Source organism: Hypanus sabinus, chromosome 20, assembly GCF_030144855.1.
Source record: "Hypanus sabinus isolate sHypSab1 chromosome 20, sHypSab1.hap1, whole genome shotgun sequence".
NCBI lineage: Eukaryota > Metazoa > Chordata > Chondrichthyes > Myliobatiformes > Dasyatidae > Hypanus > Hypanus sabinus.
The window spans coordinates 19,582,202-19,597,797 of NC_082725.1; the positions used below are offsets into that span (position 1 = coordinate 19,582,202).

At 39.8% G+C, this 15,596-nt stretch overlaps 1 protein-coding gene across 1 annotated transcript; it reads left to right on the forward strand.

The window, feature by feature from the left end:
• Positions 1–1,059: 1,059 nt before the first annotated feature.
• snrpd1 (small nuclear ribonucleoprotein D1 polypeptide) lies at positions 1,060–14,755 on the forward strand. Its single transcript, XM_059945189.1, has 4 exons — positions 1,060–1,143; positions 11,071–11,147; positions 12,983–13,174; positions 14,575–14,755. Exons 1-4 carry the CDS (start codon positions 1,130–1,132, stop codon positions 14,649–14,651), a joined length of 360 nt encoding a protein of 119 aa, XP_059801172.1. The 5' UTR covers positions 1,060–1,129; the 3' UTR covers positions 14,652–14,755.
• Positions 14,756–15,596: the final 841 nt, after the last annotated feature.

Here is a 15,596-nt window from a genome sequence, read left to right on the forward strand (position 1 = left end):
GATAGGTGTCATTGAACTGAAAAATAATGACAAGTTGCAAGGGATGATCTTGTATTAGTGAACAGCATATGTAGGTGATGATTTGATTAAACAAAATTACATCATTTTTATAACAATGGTAAGATTCGATCATGCATTCTATGAAAAATGTATATAGATGTGGTTCTATAAAATCTTCCATGTCCACTGGTAGGATAAACAAAGCAATCTCAATGTCTTCGCCCAGGCCAGCAGCCCCAGCATTAGGCCATAAGCATTGGCCCTGACCAACACCAGATTCCCAAGTCAACCATTCCCCAAGCATAAGCCATGGCAAAAGGTTACCAAATGTGAATAGAGAAAGCACTTCAAGAATGTTCTCATAGATTCCATTAGGAAATGAATTATTCTCACAAGAGACCTGCACTACTGCTCAGAATGGAAAGGCGCTCTAAACCTCAGGACTCTTTGGGAGCATTGAAAATGGCAGGAGGGCAGCATCTCCTGTTAACCCATGGTCCTGATGCATGAAGCACTTTCTACCCCAAGTATGGCAGAGACGGAGATGTACAGTGGGGAAGGACTGCTGAGAGCCACAATTAACTCATAACTTGTAAACATGATCAATTGCAATCAACTTTTTTAATTGGTCCCCCAAAGAACTACATCAAAACGTTTATTATTGTTGTAATCATGGCCCGTCTATGGGTTGCTGCTGGTGAGTACTCATATTTATGTCGATTCATTAGATTTTAAAAGGTCTGGGAGCAGAACGTAATTATTTGAACCAGACTTTCCTTCCTGGCATGTTTCAACTGGGAAGCAAAAACTGCAGATGTCGGACATCTGAAATAAAAGCACAAATTGCGAGAGACTTAGCAGGTCAGGTAAGAACCTGTGTTGATAAATTCATTCTTGATCACACATTTTTATTCCAATTTTTAAAATTCAATTTTAAACAAGCACGTTTGCTCTTAGTTTAGATTAACTGTTAGCTGCGTTCTCTCCGCCAATACAGTACTATTAGCACGACTGGTGGAACAAGCCTTATGTCGGCATCGTTGCACATGCGCCGTGCTGCAAGTAACCTGCCGGCAACCGCGCATGTGCCGTGGTGAGGCAGGCCGCACCGTTTTCCATTGCCAGAATCATGAAGCTGGTTCGGTAAGCTGAATGGCGGGAACTCAGGGATTAGCAGCCCAAGCAGTGGCTTCTGCCCCAATGAAGGGAGAAACTTGGGCGGCGGGGAAGAAATTGGAGGGGAGTTGGTTTGTTTGACGGGAGATTGTGACTGTTGCCAGCGCGGGTTATCTGAGGCCTGCGGCCTGAGTCGCATGCGGTGGAAACTGGGGGCCGAGCAGGGCGGGCGAATCAGGACGGTGGCAGCGGCATTCTCCTTTCACGCCGCTCTAGTTAATATTTTGGGTATGGACAGAAGCCCGAGAGCCGATCGGTTCTACATGGATAGCGTAACTGGCCTATATCCACCAATTATGCATTGTCCTGAAAGTAGCGAAAACGGTCCTAGGGTGTCCTCAAAGAAAGCTCGACTTTGAGCCATGTTATGCGATGTCGGACCTGATGGTCGTAAAAAAAAAGAAAAGGCCATGCGAGCCTGCTCCATCATTCAGCAAGATCGTGGCTAATCTAGTATTGTGGACTCAGTTTTCCTGAATCGTCTCTGTAACAATTAGATTAAAATACGTCTGGCTCAGTCTTGATTATATTCAACATTTGGTCTTCTCTGAGCTGCCACCAATAAAAGTATATTCCTCCATAAATTAAACCATAGTTGTAATTGATGTTGCCTTGACAATCCCCTGAACAGTCCCCCTTGCAATAAAAAGCCTTAAGTACCTGCGAGCTCATTTAAACAGCTTTCTGTAATCTCGATTCATTTAAATAATATTCTGCTTTTCTATTTCTTTTACTAATAAGAATAGCCTCACATTTTCTTATTTGTATTTCAACGGCCAATGCCATGTCCATGTTGGTGAGGAATGATATTCAGTCCCTTGCGAGGGGGGACATAGAATCTGGGGATGTAGAGCCAGTATGGATAGAACTGAGAAATTCTAAGGGTAGAAAGACCCTAATGGGAGTTATCTACAGGCCCCCAAACAACAGTCTGGATGTAGGGTGTAAGTTGAATGAAGAGTTAAAATTGGCATGTTGCAAAGGTAATGATACAGTTGTCATGGGGGATTTCAACCTGCAGGTAGACTGAGAGAATCAGAATTGTACTGGACCCCAAGAAAGGAAGTTTGTGGAGTGCCTCCGAGATGGATTCTTAGAATAGCTTGTACTGGAGCCTACCAGGGAGAAGGCAATCCTAGATTTAGTGTTGTGCAATGAACCGGATTTGATCAGGGTCCTTGAGGTAAAGGAACTATTAGGAGGTAGTGACCATAATATGATCTGTTTTAACCTACAATTGAGAAGGAGAAGGGAAAATTGGATGTGTCAGTATTACAGTTGAACAAAGGGAACTATGGAGCTATGAGGGAGAAGCTGGCCAAAGTTCAATGGAACAATACCCTAGCAGGGAAGACAGTGGAACAAAAATGGCAGGTATTTCTGGGAATAATGCTGAAGGTGCAGGATCGGTTCATTCCAAAGAGGAAGAAAGATCCTAAGGGGAGTAAGGGGTGGCTGTGGCTGACGAGGGAAGTAAAGGGCAGTATAAAAATAAAAGAGAAGAAGTATAACATAGAAAAGATGAGCGGGAAACCAGACGACTGGGAAGCTTTTAAAGAGCAACAGAAGATAACAAAAAAGGCAATACGCCAGGAAAAAATGAGGTACGAAGGTAAACTAGCCAAGAATATAAAGAAGGATAGTAAAAGCTTCTTTAGGTATGTGAATAGCAAAAAAATAGTTAAGACCAAAATTGAGCCATTGAAAACAGAAACGGGTGAATTTATTATGGGGAACAAGGAAATGGCAGATGAGTTGAACCGGTACTTCACTAGGGAAGACACAAACAATCTCCCAGATGTAATAGTGGCCAAAGGAGCTAGGGTAAAGGATGAACTGAAGGAAATTTATATTAGGCAAGAAACGGTGTTGGATAGACTGTTGAGTCTGAAGGCTGTTAAGTCCGCGGGACCTGATGGTCTGTATCCCAGGGTACTTAAAGAGGTGGCTCTAGAAATCGTGGATGCATTGGTAATCATTTTCCAATGTTCTATAGATTCAGGAACAGTTCCTGCTGATTGGAGGGTGGCTAATGTTGTCCTACTTTTCAAGAAAGGAGGGAGAGAGAAAACAGGGATTTATAGACCGGTTAGCCTGACGTCAGTGGTGGGGAAGATTCTGGAGTCAATTATAAAAGAGGAAATTACAACACATTTGGATAGCAGTAGAAGACTCAGTCCAAGTCAGCACGGATTTATGAAGGGAAAATCATGCTTGACTAATCTTCTGGAGTTTTTGAGGATGTAACTATGAAAATTGACAAGGGAGAGCCAGTGGATGTAGTGTACCTGGACTTCCAGAAAGCTTTTGATAAAGTCCCACATAGGAGATTAGTGGGCAAAATTAGGGCACATGGTATTGGGGGCAGAGTACTGACATGGATTGAAAATTGGCTGGCTGACAGGAAACAGAGTAGTGATTAACGGGTCCCTTTCGGAATGACAGGCTGTGACCAGTGGGGTACCGCAAGGTTCGGTGCTGGGACCACAGCTGTTTACAATATACATTAATGATTTAGATGAAGGGATTAAAAGTAACATTAGGAAATTTGCTGATGACACTGGGTGGCAGTGTGAAATGTCAGGAGGATGTTATGAAAATGCAGGGTGACTTGGACAGGTTGGGTGAGTGGGCAAATGTATGGGAGATGCAGTTTAATGTGGATAAATGTGAGGTTATCCACTTTGGCAAGAACAGGAAGGCAGATTACTATCTAAATGCAGTCAAGTTAGGAAAAGGGGAAGTACAATGAGATCTCGGTGTTCTTGAACATCAGTCAATGAAAGCAAGTATGCAGGTACAGCGGGCAGTGAAGAAAGCTAATGGCATGCTGGCTTTTATAACAAGAGGAATTGAGTATAGGAGTAAAGAGGTCCTTCTTCAGCTGTACAGGGCCCTGGTGAGACCCCATCTGGAGTACTGTGTGCAGTTTTGGTCTCCAAATTTGAGGAAGGACATTCTTGCTGTTGAGGGAGTGCAGCGTAGGTTCACAAGGTTAATTCCCGGAATGGCGGGACTGTCATATGTTGAAAGATTGGAGTGACTGGGCTTGTATACACTGGAATTTAGAAGGATGAGAGGGGATCTGATTGAAACATGTAAGATTATTAAGGGATTGGACACACTGGAGGCAGGAAGCATGTTCCTGCTGATGGGTGAGTCCAGAACTAGAAGCCATAGTTTAAGAATAAGGGGTAGGCCGTTTAGAACAGAGATGCGGAAAAGCTTTTTCACCCAGAGAGTGGTGGATCTGTGGAATGCTCTGCCCCAGAAGGCAGTGGAGGCCAAGTCTCTGGATGCATTCAAGAGAGAGAGAGATAGAGCTCTTAATTGATAGTGGGGTCAAGGGATATGGGGAGAGGGCAGGAACGGGGTACTGATTGTGTATGATCAGCCATGATCACAGTGAATGGCGGTGCTGGCCAGAAGGGCAGAATGGCCTACTCCTGCACCTACTGTCTATTGTCCATTCATTTTGCTTATTTGTATTTCTGCAGACTCAAAGTAATTCTCACAACTTACTTACCCAATTATTGTGAAATTCCCAAATTTGTCATGTTACCTAAGCAATCAGTGGAGATTATAGAGTTCCTTGCACTGATCTCTTTGGCACTCCGCAAGTTACAATTTGTCATTTTGAAAATGAGCTATCTACCCTGACTCTTTTGCAGCCAATTGTCATTTTGATCTGCTATGCTCAGTTCCATGAGCTGTACACAAATCTGCAGATGCTGGAAATCCAAGCAACATGCACAAAATGCAGGAGGAACTCAGCAGTCCGGGCAGCATCTATGGAAAAAAAGTACAGTTGGCATTTTGTTTCTGCTGAACGGGTCTTGGCCTAAAACATTGATAGTACTCTTCTGTAAATGCTGGCTGGTCTGCTGAGTTCTTCAGGCATTTTGTGTGTGTTCCATGAACTGGAGTCTGTTACGAAATACTTAGAATATCTTTTAAAAATCCAAGTAAACCATGTTCTGGTTCTCTTTTTTTCCACCCTGCAAAATAGATCTTAAAGGAAGAGGTTTTAAGGAACATCTTAAAAGATGCGTAAAGATTTGTGTGAAGTAGAGACTTGAATTTTGATCCCTTTCACTTAAACTCACAGCTACATCTCACAAACAACAATGGGATAATGACTACATTAATTATATTAGTGATGTTGATTCAAGGAAAATTATTGGTAAGGACACCTGAGATAATTCTCCTGCCCTTCAGGATATGCTTTGACAACTTTTAAGCCAATGAAAACAGCAGACCAGATAATTTCATTCAAATGAACGCATCATTGGTGATTGTTTCCTTTTAAAAATTCATTGATGATAAAACAACAAATTAGAACACTACCAATACTATTTCAGTACTATAAAACTTTATTAGTTCCTATAGTTACCAACGGAGGAATTCATCCAGTGTATGCTGTTGTGTTCTTTTGATTAACTGTAAGTGAACAAAATGAGCACAGACACATATTGCAGATAATGGACTGCCTTCATAAAATACTTCCAATGATTGCATCCTCCAAATCTTCAGATTCATTGTAACATTCAAGATGATTGTCAATACCTTCAAATTTTTCATAGCCCTAACTTGTTGAAATGGTGAAGTTGTTTCATTTTCACTGCTGGCCATTTCTGGTATCTCCATGCCTGAATGCTTGAAACTGCAGTGAGCAAAACAGTTCTGAATTGTTTTACTGTTTTTTACTTGCCAACTATCAGTGACAGAATTTGCTGCTTTTTGAGCCTAAACACACAAGTGACACAATTTAAAAACTGCTTTAAGCATAGTGCAGTGTCTAATGCATGCACAAGTACATGGCAACTGACGTGAGCTGAAAACTATTTGGCAACAGTTTGCTATCCCAATTAAGTGGCCTAGTGTCCTAAATTAACAAATGGAATTCTGGCTCTTGATTAGTTTTTATTCTTTAAAAATTGTCTCAAAAAAGCAGCTGCAATACTTATAAGATGGTCCAATTAACTGGAATCCACTATATTCCACGATTATTCAACATTTATCAGTGGGAATGGTTTCCACATCTTTGTCATTTTAGTAAATCTTATACCTGTTCTAGTGTTCGATAGGTTTCTCACATTGTACTGACAAGAATTACTAGTATTACCTGAACTGAGGCTAAATAATTGCTGCTCTTTGCAAACATCCTGTATAGTCATTTAAAATTATACTAATATTTTCAAAGACCCACAACTCTTTGAAGTTATGTCACTTAGGTTATTTTGCCAGCCCTCATTATTCTGATGAAAATATTTTTTTGTATTTTTTTTTCAGCAGATGGTGTTCTGCCTTTTTGAGCTCATCTGGCTAAATCATTCTGGGGTTACTTACTACCCTTGATGTTACTTACTACATTTGAGTGTTACATTGTCTGCACACTTTGAAGTTAGGGGTGGCATGGTAGAGTAGCAGTTAGCATAATGCCAGTGATAGTCGATTGCAATTCAATTCCTGCTGCTGCCTGTTTGTACATTCTCCTTGTGACTGCATGGTTTTCCTCCAGGTGCTCTAGCTTCATCCTACATTCCCAAGGTGTTTGGTTAGGGTTTAGTCAGATGTGGGCATGCTATGTTGGTACTGCAAGTGTGGTAACAACTGTGGGTAGCCCAGTACAATCTTCACTGATAGGATTTGACACATACGATGCATTTCACTGTATGGTTTGATGTACATATGACAAGTAAAGCTACTGTTTAATCTTATAGTCTTCACTTTAATATCTAGGTCATTCAGCTACATTAAATAGGATGTCTTACAAACTTTTGGTAAACACTATATACTACTTTGACCTTAAGACCATTTGTTCTCCGGTTAGGTCTGTTTTTCGCACTGCCACTGTCCTTTTAATTATTTTTTAAACAATCTGTGTTTCTCTGCCACAAGCTCATAGCCCTTTGACATTTTTTTTTAAAAGCCTTCCATTTAGTTGGAAGTTTGCATGTTTAATTGTTCCATGTCCATTGCCTTATTCAAAGTTGAGGTTCAATTTTATTTACTTAGAGATACAGAGCAGAATAGGCCTTCCAGCCCTATAGGCTGCACCGTCCTGTAACCCACAACAACCCCAGTTTAACCCTCACCTTTTCATGGGACAATTTACAATGACCAATTAACCTGCCTGGTACGTCTTTGTATGGTGGGAGGAAGCTGGACGATCCAGAGAAAACTCTCACATTCCGGGGGAAGACCTACAGAGGATGCCAGGATTGAACTCCGGGCTTCAACATCCCGAGCTGTGATAGCGTCACTCTAACCGCAGTGCTGTTATTGTGCCCATTTAATTTAACAGAAGCACATTTCATTTCATGTTGTCCATGGATGTAGTATAATATTTAATTAGATCTTTCTGAAGAGGAAGGGATTTTAAATGCAGACTTGTCTTTCAGGGTCCTTCACAGCCTATGACGAATGATTGAAGCATATTCACTGCTATAATATTGGAAATTGTAACATTTGTATGCAAGTTGTTTGCAATCAATACAAATAGATGATGACTGAATACACCCTGTCCTTGTTATATGCGGGGGATACGTTCCTCGCAGTCGTGCATAATGTGAATAATTATTTAAAGGGAGAAAATAGGGATGCGTACCAGAGGGCTTCCTAAATATGTTTTATCTGTAATTTATTCACATTTTCATACCAATACAACATTAAAGCAGTACCACAAGGCAGCATTCGTATTATATTTAATCAATTTAAGGTAATATTCAATGTAATAAATCATAGAAAGTTAACATGCTAGGGTGTACAGTTTTCACCAACAGTGGCAGGTGTGTTCGGTCTGGGAGATGAGTGATTGTTTTGGTGTCGGGCAGCTTTACGTGGATAAGGTGGATGGTTGTGGTCGTCAGGATCATACCAAGCACAGCAAGGGGTGAAGGAAGACTCACAGGATGGCAGCAGGAGATGACACCGGTTTGAAGAAAGTGGTGAGGGTTGTTTGCTTGGCAGCATTTTGTTTTTCAGCATAAATTTGCTTGTAGGGAAGAAGGGTTGACGGCAGGGAACGACTGAAATGCTGACTCCGTTATAAACTTGGGTCCATGTCCATCGCGATTTGTGCCAAGTGTTTTGACTTCCACCATTCCCTCACCGTTGGTAAACTCCCAGGATTTTCATAATCGCCTGTTGCTTGCAGCATCTGAGAGATAGTTCGCTGTAAAAAAAAATACACCTTGAATGTGGATCGCACCTTGGTCGAGTGGTTGAATCAGCAATGTTGTGTTAGGCGGCAGGAAACGCACTGTTATGTTAGGATGAATGCTGTCCAAATGTTTAGGATGGGCTGGCGTATTGTCAATCAACAAAAGAACTTTAAAGGCAAGATTCTTTTCCCGGCAGTAGTGTCCCAGAGCTGTGTTATCTTCACCTGATGCCGTGATGTTCATGATTTCCAACTTTTTTTCCAAGTGTTAAATCGGTTCTCTGCTGCTCGGCTGATGGCCCAGGACATCGGACACTTAGGAGGCATAGTTAAGTAGTTCAAGCACAAGATCATTGCACCGTAGGTAAAACCAACAAAAGTTTAAGAGCGCAAGATCGCACATCCACACCTTGCCAAAACCAATGAGAGACTGGCGGGAAAGTGGTCATTCTCATCCCAACATTGAGACTGTGAGGCATGCACACGTGACTTGTATTGGCGGAAAAGCAGAGCTCCTTGCATAACTCTTGAGTTTTGGACGTATAAGGAGACGTTGGTAGAAATAGGTTCCTCTCATAACTGTGAATCCGCATTGTCTGAAGATGCATATAACTAGGATAAGAAGTAATGGCAATGTTAAATTTTGGGTAACTATTGCATTGGTCATACTACTGAATAGCAGAATAATTTGAAATGTCTTATTGAAACTTCCAAGAGCTGCTTTATGTTAATGTGAGCACTAAGTATGTTTGGGCATTTTAATAGCAGATGATAGTGGTTTTAATTTTTTTAAACTATTTACACGTTCAGGACTTTGTTGGTAGGTATGTGGGTTTTAATTGATTATACAGTAGTGAAAGTCCTTCACATTTATCTAATATATATTGGATATCGTGTATGTCCATATATAATATAAAGAACATTACAACTTTGGCCCACAATGTTATTTTGATCTTTTAATCAATACTGGATCAATTTAACTCTTCCCTCCTACATAGCCCTGCATTTTTCTATCAGAGTTGATGTTATAAATGTATCTAATATGTAAGATTTTATAAAATACCTCATCCTTTGAAATACAAAGGATACATTAAAAAAAAACTCTTTAATATATGTTCCTGAATTCTTCTAAATGTCAGCTGTGTAGAAAATTCATGCGTGGCCTGGCAATAATTGAATTAAAAACAAAGTATGATTTGCTTGGGATTGCAAAGGCTGGAATTTTAAATCATATTTAATTTTGCAAAATATGTCAAAGCATTTTATATTTTCTGTTAATGCAACTAGGAAAGAACTTATGAACTGAAGTTACATTCAGAATCAAAATCAAGTTTATTATCGGCTATTGTGAAATTTGTTAACTTAGCAGCAGATCATTGCAATACATAATATAGAATAAAAAATAATAAATAAAGTAAATCAATTACAGTATACATATATTGAATATATTAAATGTACAAAAAACAAATAATATATATTTAAAAAGCAAAGTAGTGTTCAAGGGTTCAGTGTCTATTTAGGAATTGGATAGCAGAGGGGAATTCCTGAATTACTGAGTGTATGCCTTCAGGTTTCTATACCTGCTACCTGATGGTAACAGTGAAAAAAGGGCATGCCCTGGGTGCTGGAGGTCCTTAATAATGGGTGCTGCCTTTCTGAGACACCACTCCTTGAAGATGTCCTGGTTGCTTTATAGGCTAGTACCCAAGATGGAGCCGACTAAATTTACAACCCTCTGCAGCTTCTTTTGGTCCTGTGCAGTAGGCCTCCCCCCCCATACCAGACAATGATGCAGCTTGATGGAATGCTCTCCATGGTATATCTATAGAAGTTTTTGAGTGTATTTGTTGAGATACCAAATCTCTTCAAACTCCTAATGAAATATAGTCACTGTCTTGCCTTCTTTATAACTGCATCGATACAGTGGGACCAGGTTAGGTCCTCAGAAATCTTGACACCCAGGAACTATGAGGATTGGTATGTGTTCCTTCCTCTTACCCTTCCTGAAGTCAACAATCATTTCTTTCGTCTTACTGACGTTGAGTGCCAGGTTGTTGCTGCGACACCACTCCACTAGTTGGCATATCCACTAGTTGGCATATCTCGCTCTTGTCACCATCTGATATTCTACCAACAATGGTTGTATCATCAGCAAATTTATAGATGGTATTTGAGCTATTCCTAGCCACCCAGTCGTGGGTAGAGAGTAGAGCAGTGGACTAAGCTCACACCCCTGAGGTGCACCAGTGTTGATTGTCAGCGAGGAGGATATGTTATCACCAATCCGCACAGATTGTGGTCTTCCAGTTAGGAAGTCAAGGATCCAATTGTAGAGGGAGGTACAAAGGCCCAGGCTCTGCAAGTTCTTAATCAGGATTGTGGGAATGAAGGTATTAAGTGCTGAGTTATAGTCATTCTGACAGGTGTTTGTGTTGTCCAGGTGTTCTGAAGCCGTGTGAAGAGCCTTTGGGATTGCATCTGCCATTGACCTTTTCCAGCGAGGCAAATTGCAATGGGTCCAGGTTCTTGCTGAGGCAAGAGTTCAGTATAGTCATGACCAACCTCTCAAAGCATTTCATCACTGTAGATGTGAGTGCTACCGGGCGATAATCATTCACATAAAATGCACAACACTGTAAAGGAGTTTCATAAAGCCAAATGTATATTTGTGTTTGAAAAGCTGTAGCAATATTCACATTTGGCTCAGTTGTGGATTTTTCTTTGTACAGGTTTTTGATGAAGTTGAGCCATGAGACCGTGACCATTGAGCTGAAGAATGGAACACAGGTGCATGGAACTATCACAGGTAAAGTTACAGAAGCAAAGAAACTTCGATGCTTATTTAAGGCTTGTAACACACAGCTGTGAGTTCATTAAATAAATTCTGGAATAAAAAGTTAAAATGAACAATATGTAAAAAATTGAAATAAAATGTAAAAATGCTAGAAATATGTCAGTTCAGGAGCATTAATATTTATGTATTCTTCCTCTCCAGTTTTGCTCAGCAGTGATCATAAAGAATCAATTGATTCAAGCTCAGTCACAGATAAATTTTAGTGGAAAATTGGATGACAGAATGAGTTTGAATAACTTCGGCTTGGTGGATGAAGTTGGAGTGGGAAGAGAGAAGTTGGTGAAGTGAAATGAAAAAAGGGGAAGATATGATAATTTCTTGAATGTGCCTATTAAAAGCCTTCATGCTATTTATACAAAGAAATGAAAAATTTTCAATTGTTGAATGTTACATTCCACAAGGCAATTAAACTTGCATAAGTTGGCCCATTGCCCACCCACAGCTTCTGAACATGGACATTACAATCAGCCCTCTTTATCTATGGATTTCGCATGCGCGGATTCAACCAACCGCGGATCGGGAAAACCCAGAAGTTCTCTCTGAGCATGTACAGACTATTTTTTCTTGTCATTATTCCCTAAACAATACAGTATAACAACTATTTACATAACATTTACATTGTACTAGGTATTATAAGTAATCTAGAAATGACTTAAAAGTACAGGCAGTCCCCAGTTTATGAATGAGTTCCATTCCTGAGTCCATCTTTGTCGGACTTGAAGTCGGAACAGCTACATCCGATACTATTTAGCGTCAGTTAGTCAAATGTTTTTCTTAGTATATAGTACATATTTTACCTTTTTATGCATCTAAAACACTTTAGAAACATACGTATTTCAATAATTTAACCACTGCATTGCTGAGTAATAATTGTAGCTTTCATCGGGACAGGGCTTTCCATGTGCTCCATTAAAATTGTTCCGATCGTTGACCGACTGTAGTCTAATGCTTTTCCCATGACTGATGGCATTTCACCTCTTTCCAATCGCTTTATTATTTCCACTTTATTTTCAATTGTGATTATTTTCGTGAACAGGAACACTGTGGCTTCAGAGCTGTGCCAGCTCCTAAAATCCACCACATTGAGACAGGTTAAATAATATCCAGGGTTCCACTGGGTCCTAAAGACCACCACACTGAGACAGGTTAAATAAGGGACTTGAGCATCCACGTTTCTTTGTATCTGTGGGGGATCTCTGAACCAATCCCCTGTGGATAAGGAGGGCGGATTGTATTTTAAAGTCATTGTGTTGTTGAATATCCTCAAGTTGGTTCTAGTCTGTTGTTGCTGGTGCTAATGGATAGCTTGCTTCAGAGGACGAAATTGCATTTATAAAGTGTTTTGTATTTTTAGGGTGTTTTAGAATGTTCCGCTTCCCTGTGTTTCCGCAGCATGGCTGCAGTTGATGTTTTTTTTCATTTAATGCAACAGTCACATTAAATAACAATGAGGTAATTAATGTTGGATGGTGTTTGGAGGTGCTGACTAGCCAGTGCATGGAGAAAAGATCCTAGTTCTTTAGAATAGTGCTACAGGATGTGTCACAGTCACATAGTGCCACAGTAATCATAGCCTATTGTTAATGCGACTGCAGGACAGTACCCATAGTAGTGCAGTACTACAGTGGTATGTGCAAGAATAGTGACCATATCAATCGTAATTAGAACGATTTGAAGACAGGTCAACTTAACCCAGAGGAGGAAGCATTTATGTATCAAGTTCACTGAGTGACTAGCCAATTATGTTTGAAAATGCACACAGAATTTCTGTTTGTCTTCAATTCTAGGGGTGGATGTCAGCATGAACACTCACCTGAAAGCGGTGAAGATGACACTGAAGAACAGAGAACCTGTACAGCTTGAGACCCTTAGTATTCGAGGAAACAACATTCGTTACTTTGTTCTCCCAGACAGCTTACCATTGGACACACTTTTAGTGGATGTTGAGCCTAAAGTCAAGTCAAAAAAGAGAGAAGCAGGTATGGGGCTGGCTAAGTGATTAACAGAAATGTTTAGATATAAACAATAAATCAGCTCTTCAATTCCTGTATTTGTAAGCAAACTCCTACTGCTAGAATCTAGCCCAAACCAATGGGTTATTGACCCCTGGTTTTTAGAATCAGCTCTAACTTAAAGCTAATTCTTACTTTTGTCAACAGCATATCGATTTGTAACTGGTATAAAAGACGATATTGCTAAAGCACTCAGGAATGATTTTCTATAATTTATTAAAAACAGTGGCATGCAGTATCTTTGTGGAAAGCTAGATCAGTTATCTGAAATGGTTGTAAGAGATACCTGTATGAATGGTGAAATCAGCAGATTAATATTTTGCATTGCATATTGTTACACTTTTTGACATTCTGCATAGAGGCACATTAAACTGCATCTCTGCAACAGTGTATAGTGTTTTTAAATTGTGTACACTAGTCTGCAGATAAAAGTTTGAGTTTTGATAGTGTAAGTTGCTGCAAATTTTTCACTTTTTTTTTCCATTGGAGTTCTTTAGCAGAGAACTCCCATCTTAAAAATAAATTTAGGGGTTGTATGCAGGTTGGATGATTACTCATCTTATTCCTAGAGTCCCATGAATAATTTTAACGCATATTACCTCCTACTGCACTTCCCAAAATGAGGCAACGTTTCAAGCAGTTGTAGATTGTTGAAGATAGTTTATTAATTTAATGTGCAACTTACATTTCTGTGATATAATTGGCCTTTGGAACAAATATTTGAATTTCAGTGACCATGTGCTGTAGGTTTTCTAAGTTTCTAACTCATAATCTTAGATCGGAGACCAAGCTAGTTTGCTGTTTAAAATACATGATTTTTAAAAATCATACCATTGCAGACACTGAAACTTTAATGTTTTAAACTTTGTTATAGATTTTACAGTGTGGATGTCATTGTTCCCCTCCACAACTGCCCAAAAAAGTATCTGCCAAATATTTTGGTTCCCAGTTTGCTGTCAACCCGAAGTTTGACTCATTGTTAAATTCACCCCAGAGGCGACCATCAGTCCCATTCTTGATGTCGAGAGCAGTCAGCTTCCTTGTTGTCAACCTTTGGTGGGAGGGTGATTGTTTTCTTTATTATTCAGTATAACAGTTTTGTAAATGAAAAGCTTATCTTTTGTAATTACCAAAATTTACTGTATATATAACACAGAACTCCGTCAAAATGACCATTGCATTGATATGCATTCTTATAACTGGAAACTGGAAGGCATCACCAAGCTTTGATTTTCAGTAATAAATTCTGCTCAGATTCCTGCACATGTACAACTATACATGTGCTGGTGGGTTAGTGCTTCCCTATTTTTTAATAATGACAACTTTCTTTATTTTAGCTAACCTTGGCTCTTGTGTTTTAATTTCAGTTGCCGGCCGAGGGCGAGGGAGAGGCCGAGGCCGGGGAAGAGGTCGTGGTAGAGGGAGAGGTGGACCAAGACGATGATGATCTTTTCCAACTTGAGGCGGTTGCAGTTGATGTTTGTAAAAGTTTTGTCTACTCAAGAATTTTTGCATTATTTCTGTTTTTAATAAAGCCAGTTCACATCATTTTGTTTTCCACTGTTTTGTTGAAATGATGGTATAATTAAAATAAGGCAAAAGAAAAATGCATCCCTTTTATATTTTTACATGCCGATTTGGTATTGATCTGTCTGTGAGTAATAAAATGAATGTTAAGATTAAGTCACACAATTATTACAATGATTATCTATACTCTTGTTGACAGATTTCACTGTGTGATTTTTTTTAAGCATAAGATTATTCAGAGATTTCCCCATCTTGGTGGAGTATACAGTCGACCCTCCTTATCCATGGGCGATTGGTTCTGGGACCCCTGCAGATACCAAAAAACATGGATACTCAAGTCCCTTATTTAACCTGTCGGTGCGGTGGTCTTTAGGACCCAGCGGAACCCTGGACCTTTTTTAACCTGTCTCAATGCAGTGGATTTTAGGACCCGGCGCAGCTCTGAATCCGCAGTGTTTCTGTTCACGAAAATAATCACGATCACGATTGAAAATAAAGTGGAAGTAATAAAGCGATTGGAAAGAGATGAAACGCCATCGGTCATTGGAAAAGCGTTAGTCTACGATCGGAACAATTTTAATGGAGCATGTAAAAGGCCCTACCCCGATGAAAGCTACAGTTATTACTAAGCAGCGCAGTTGTTTAATTATTGAAATACGTACGTTTCTTCAGTGTTTCATATGCATAGAAAGGTAAAATATATACTGAGACAAACGTTTGACTAACAGACGCTAAATTATACCAGATTTATCTGTTCTGACTTAAAATCCAACTTAAAGACAGGCTCAAGAACGGAACTTGGTCGTAACCCGGGGTCTGCCTGTACTTTTAAATCATCTCTGCATTACTTATAATACCTAAT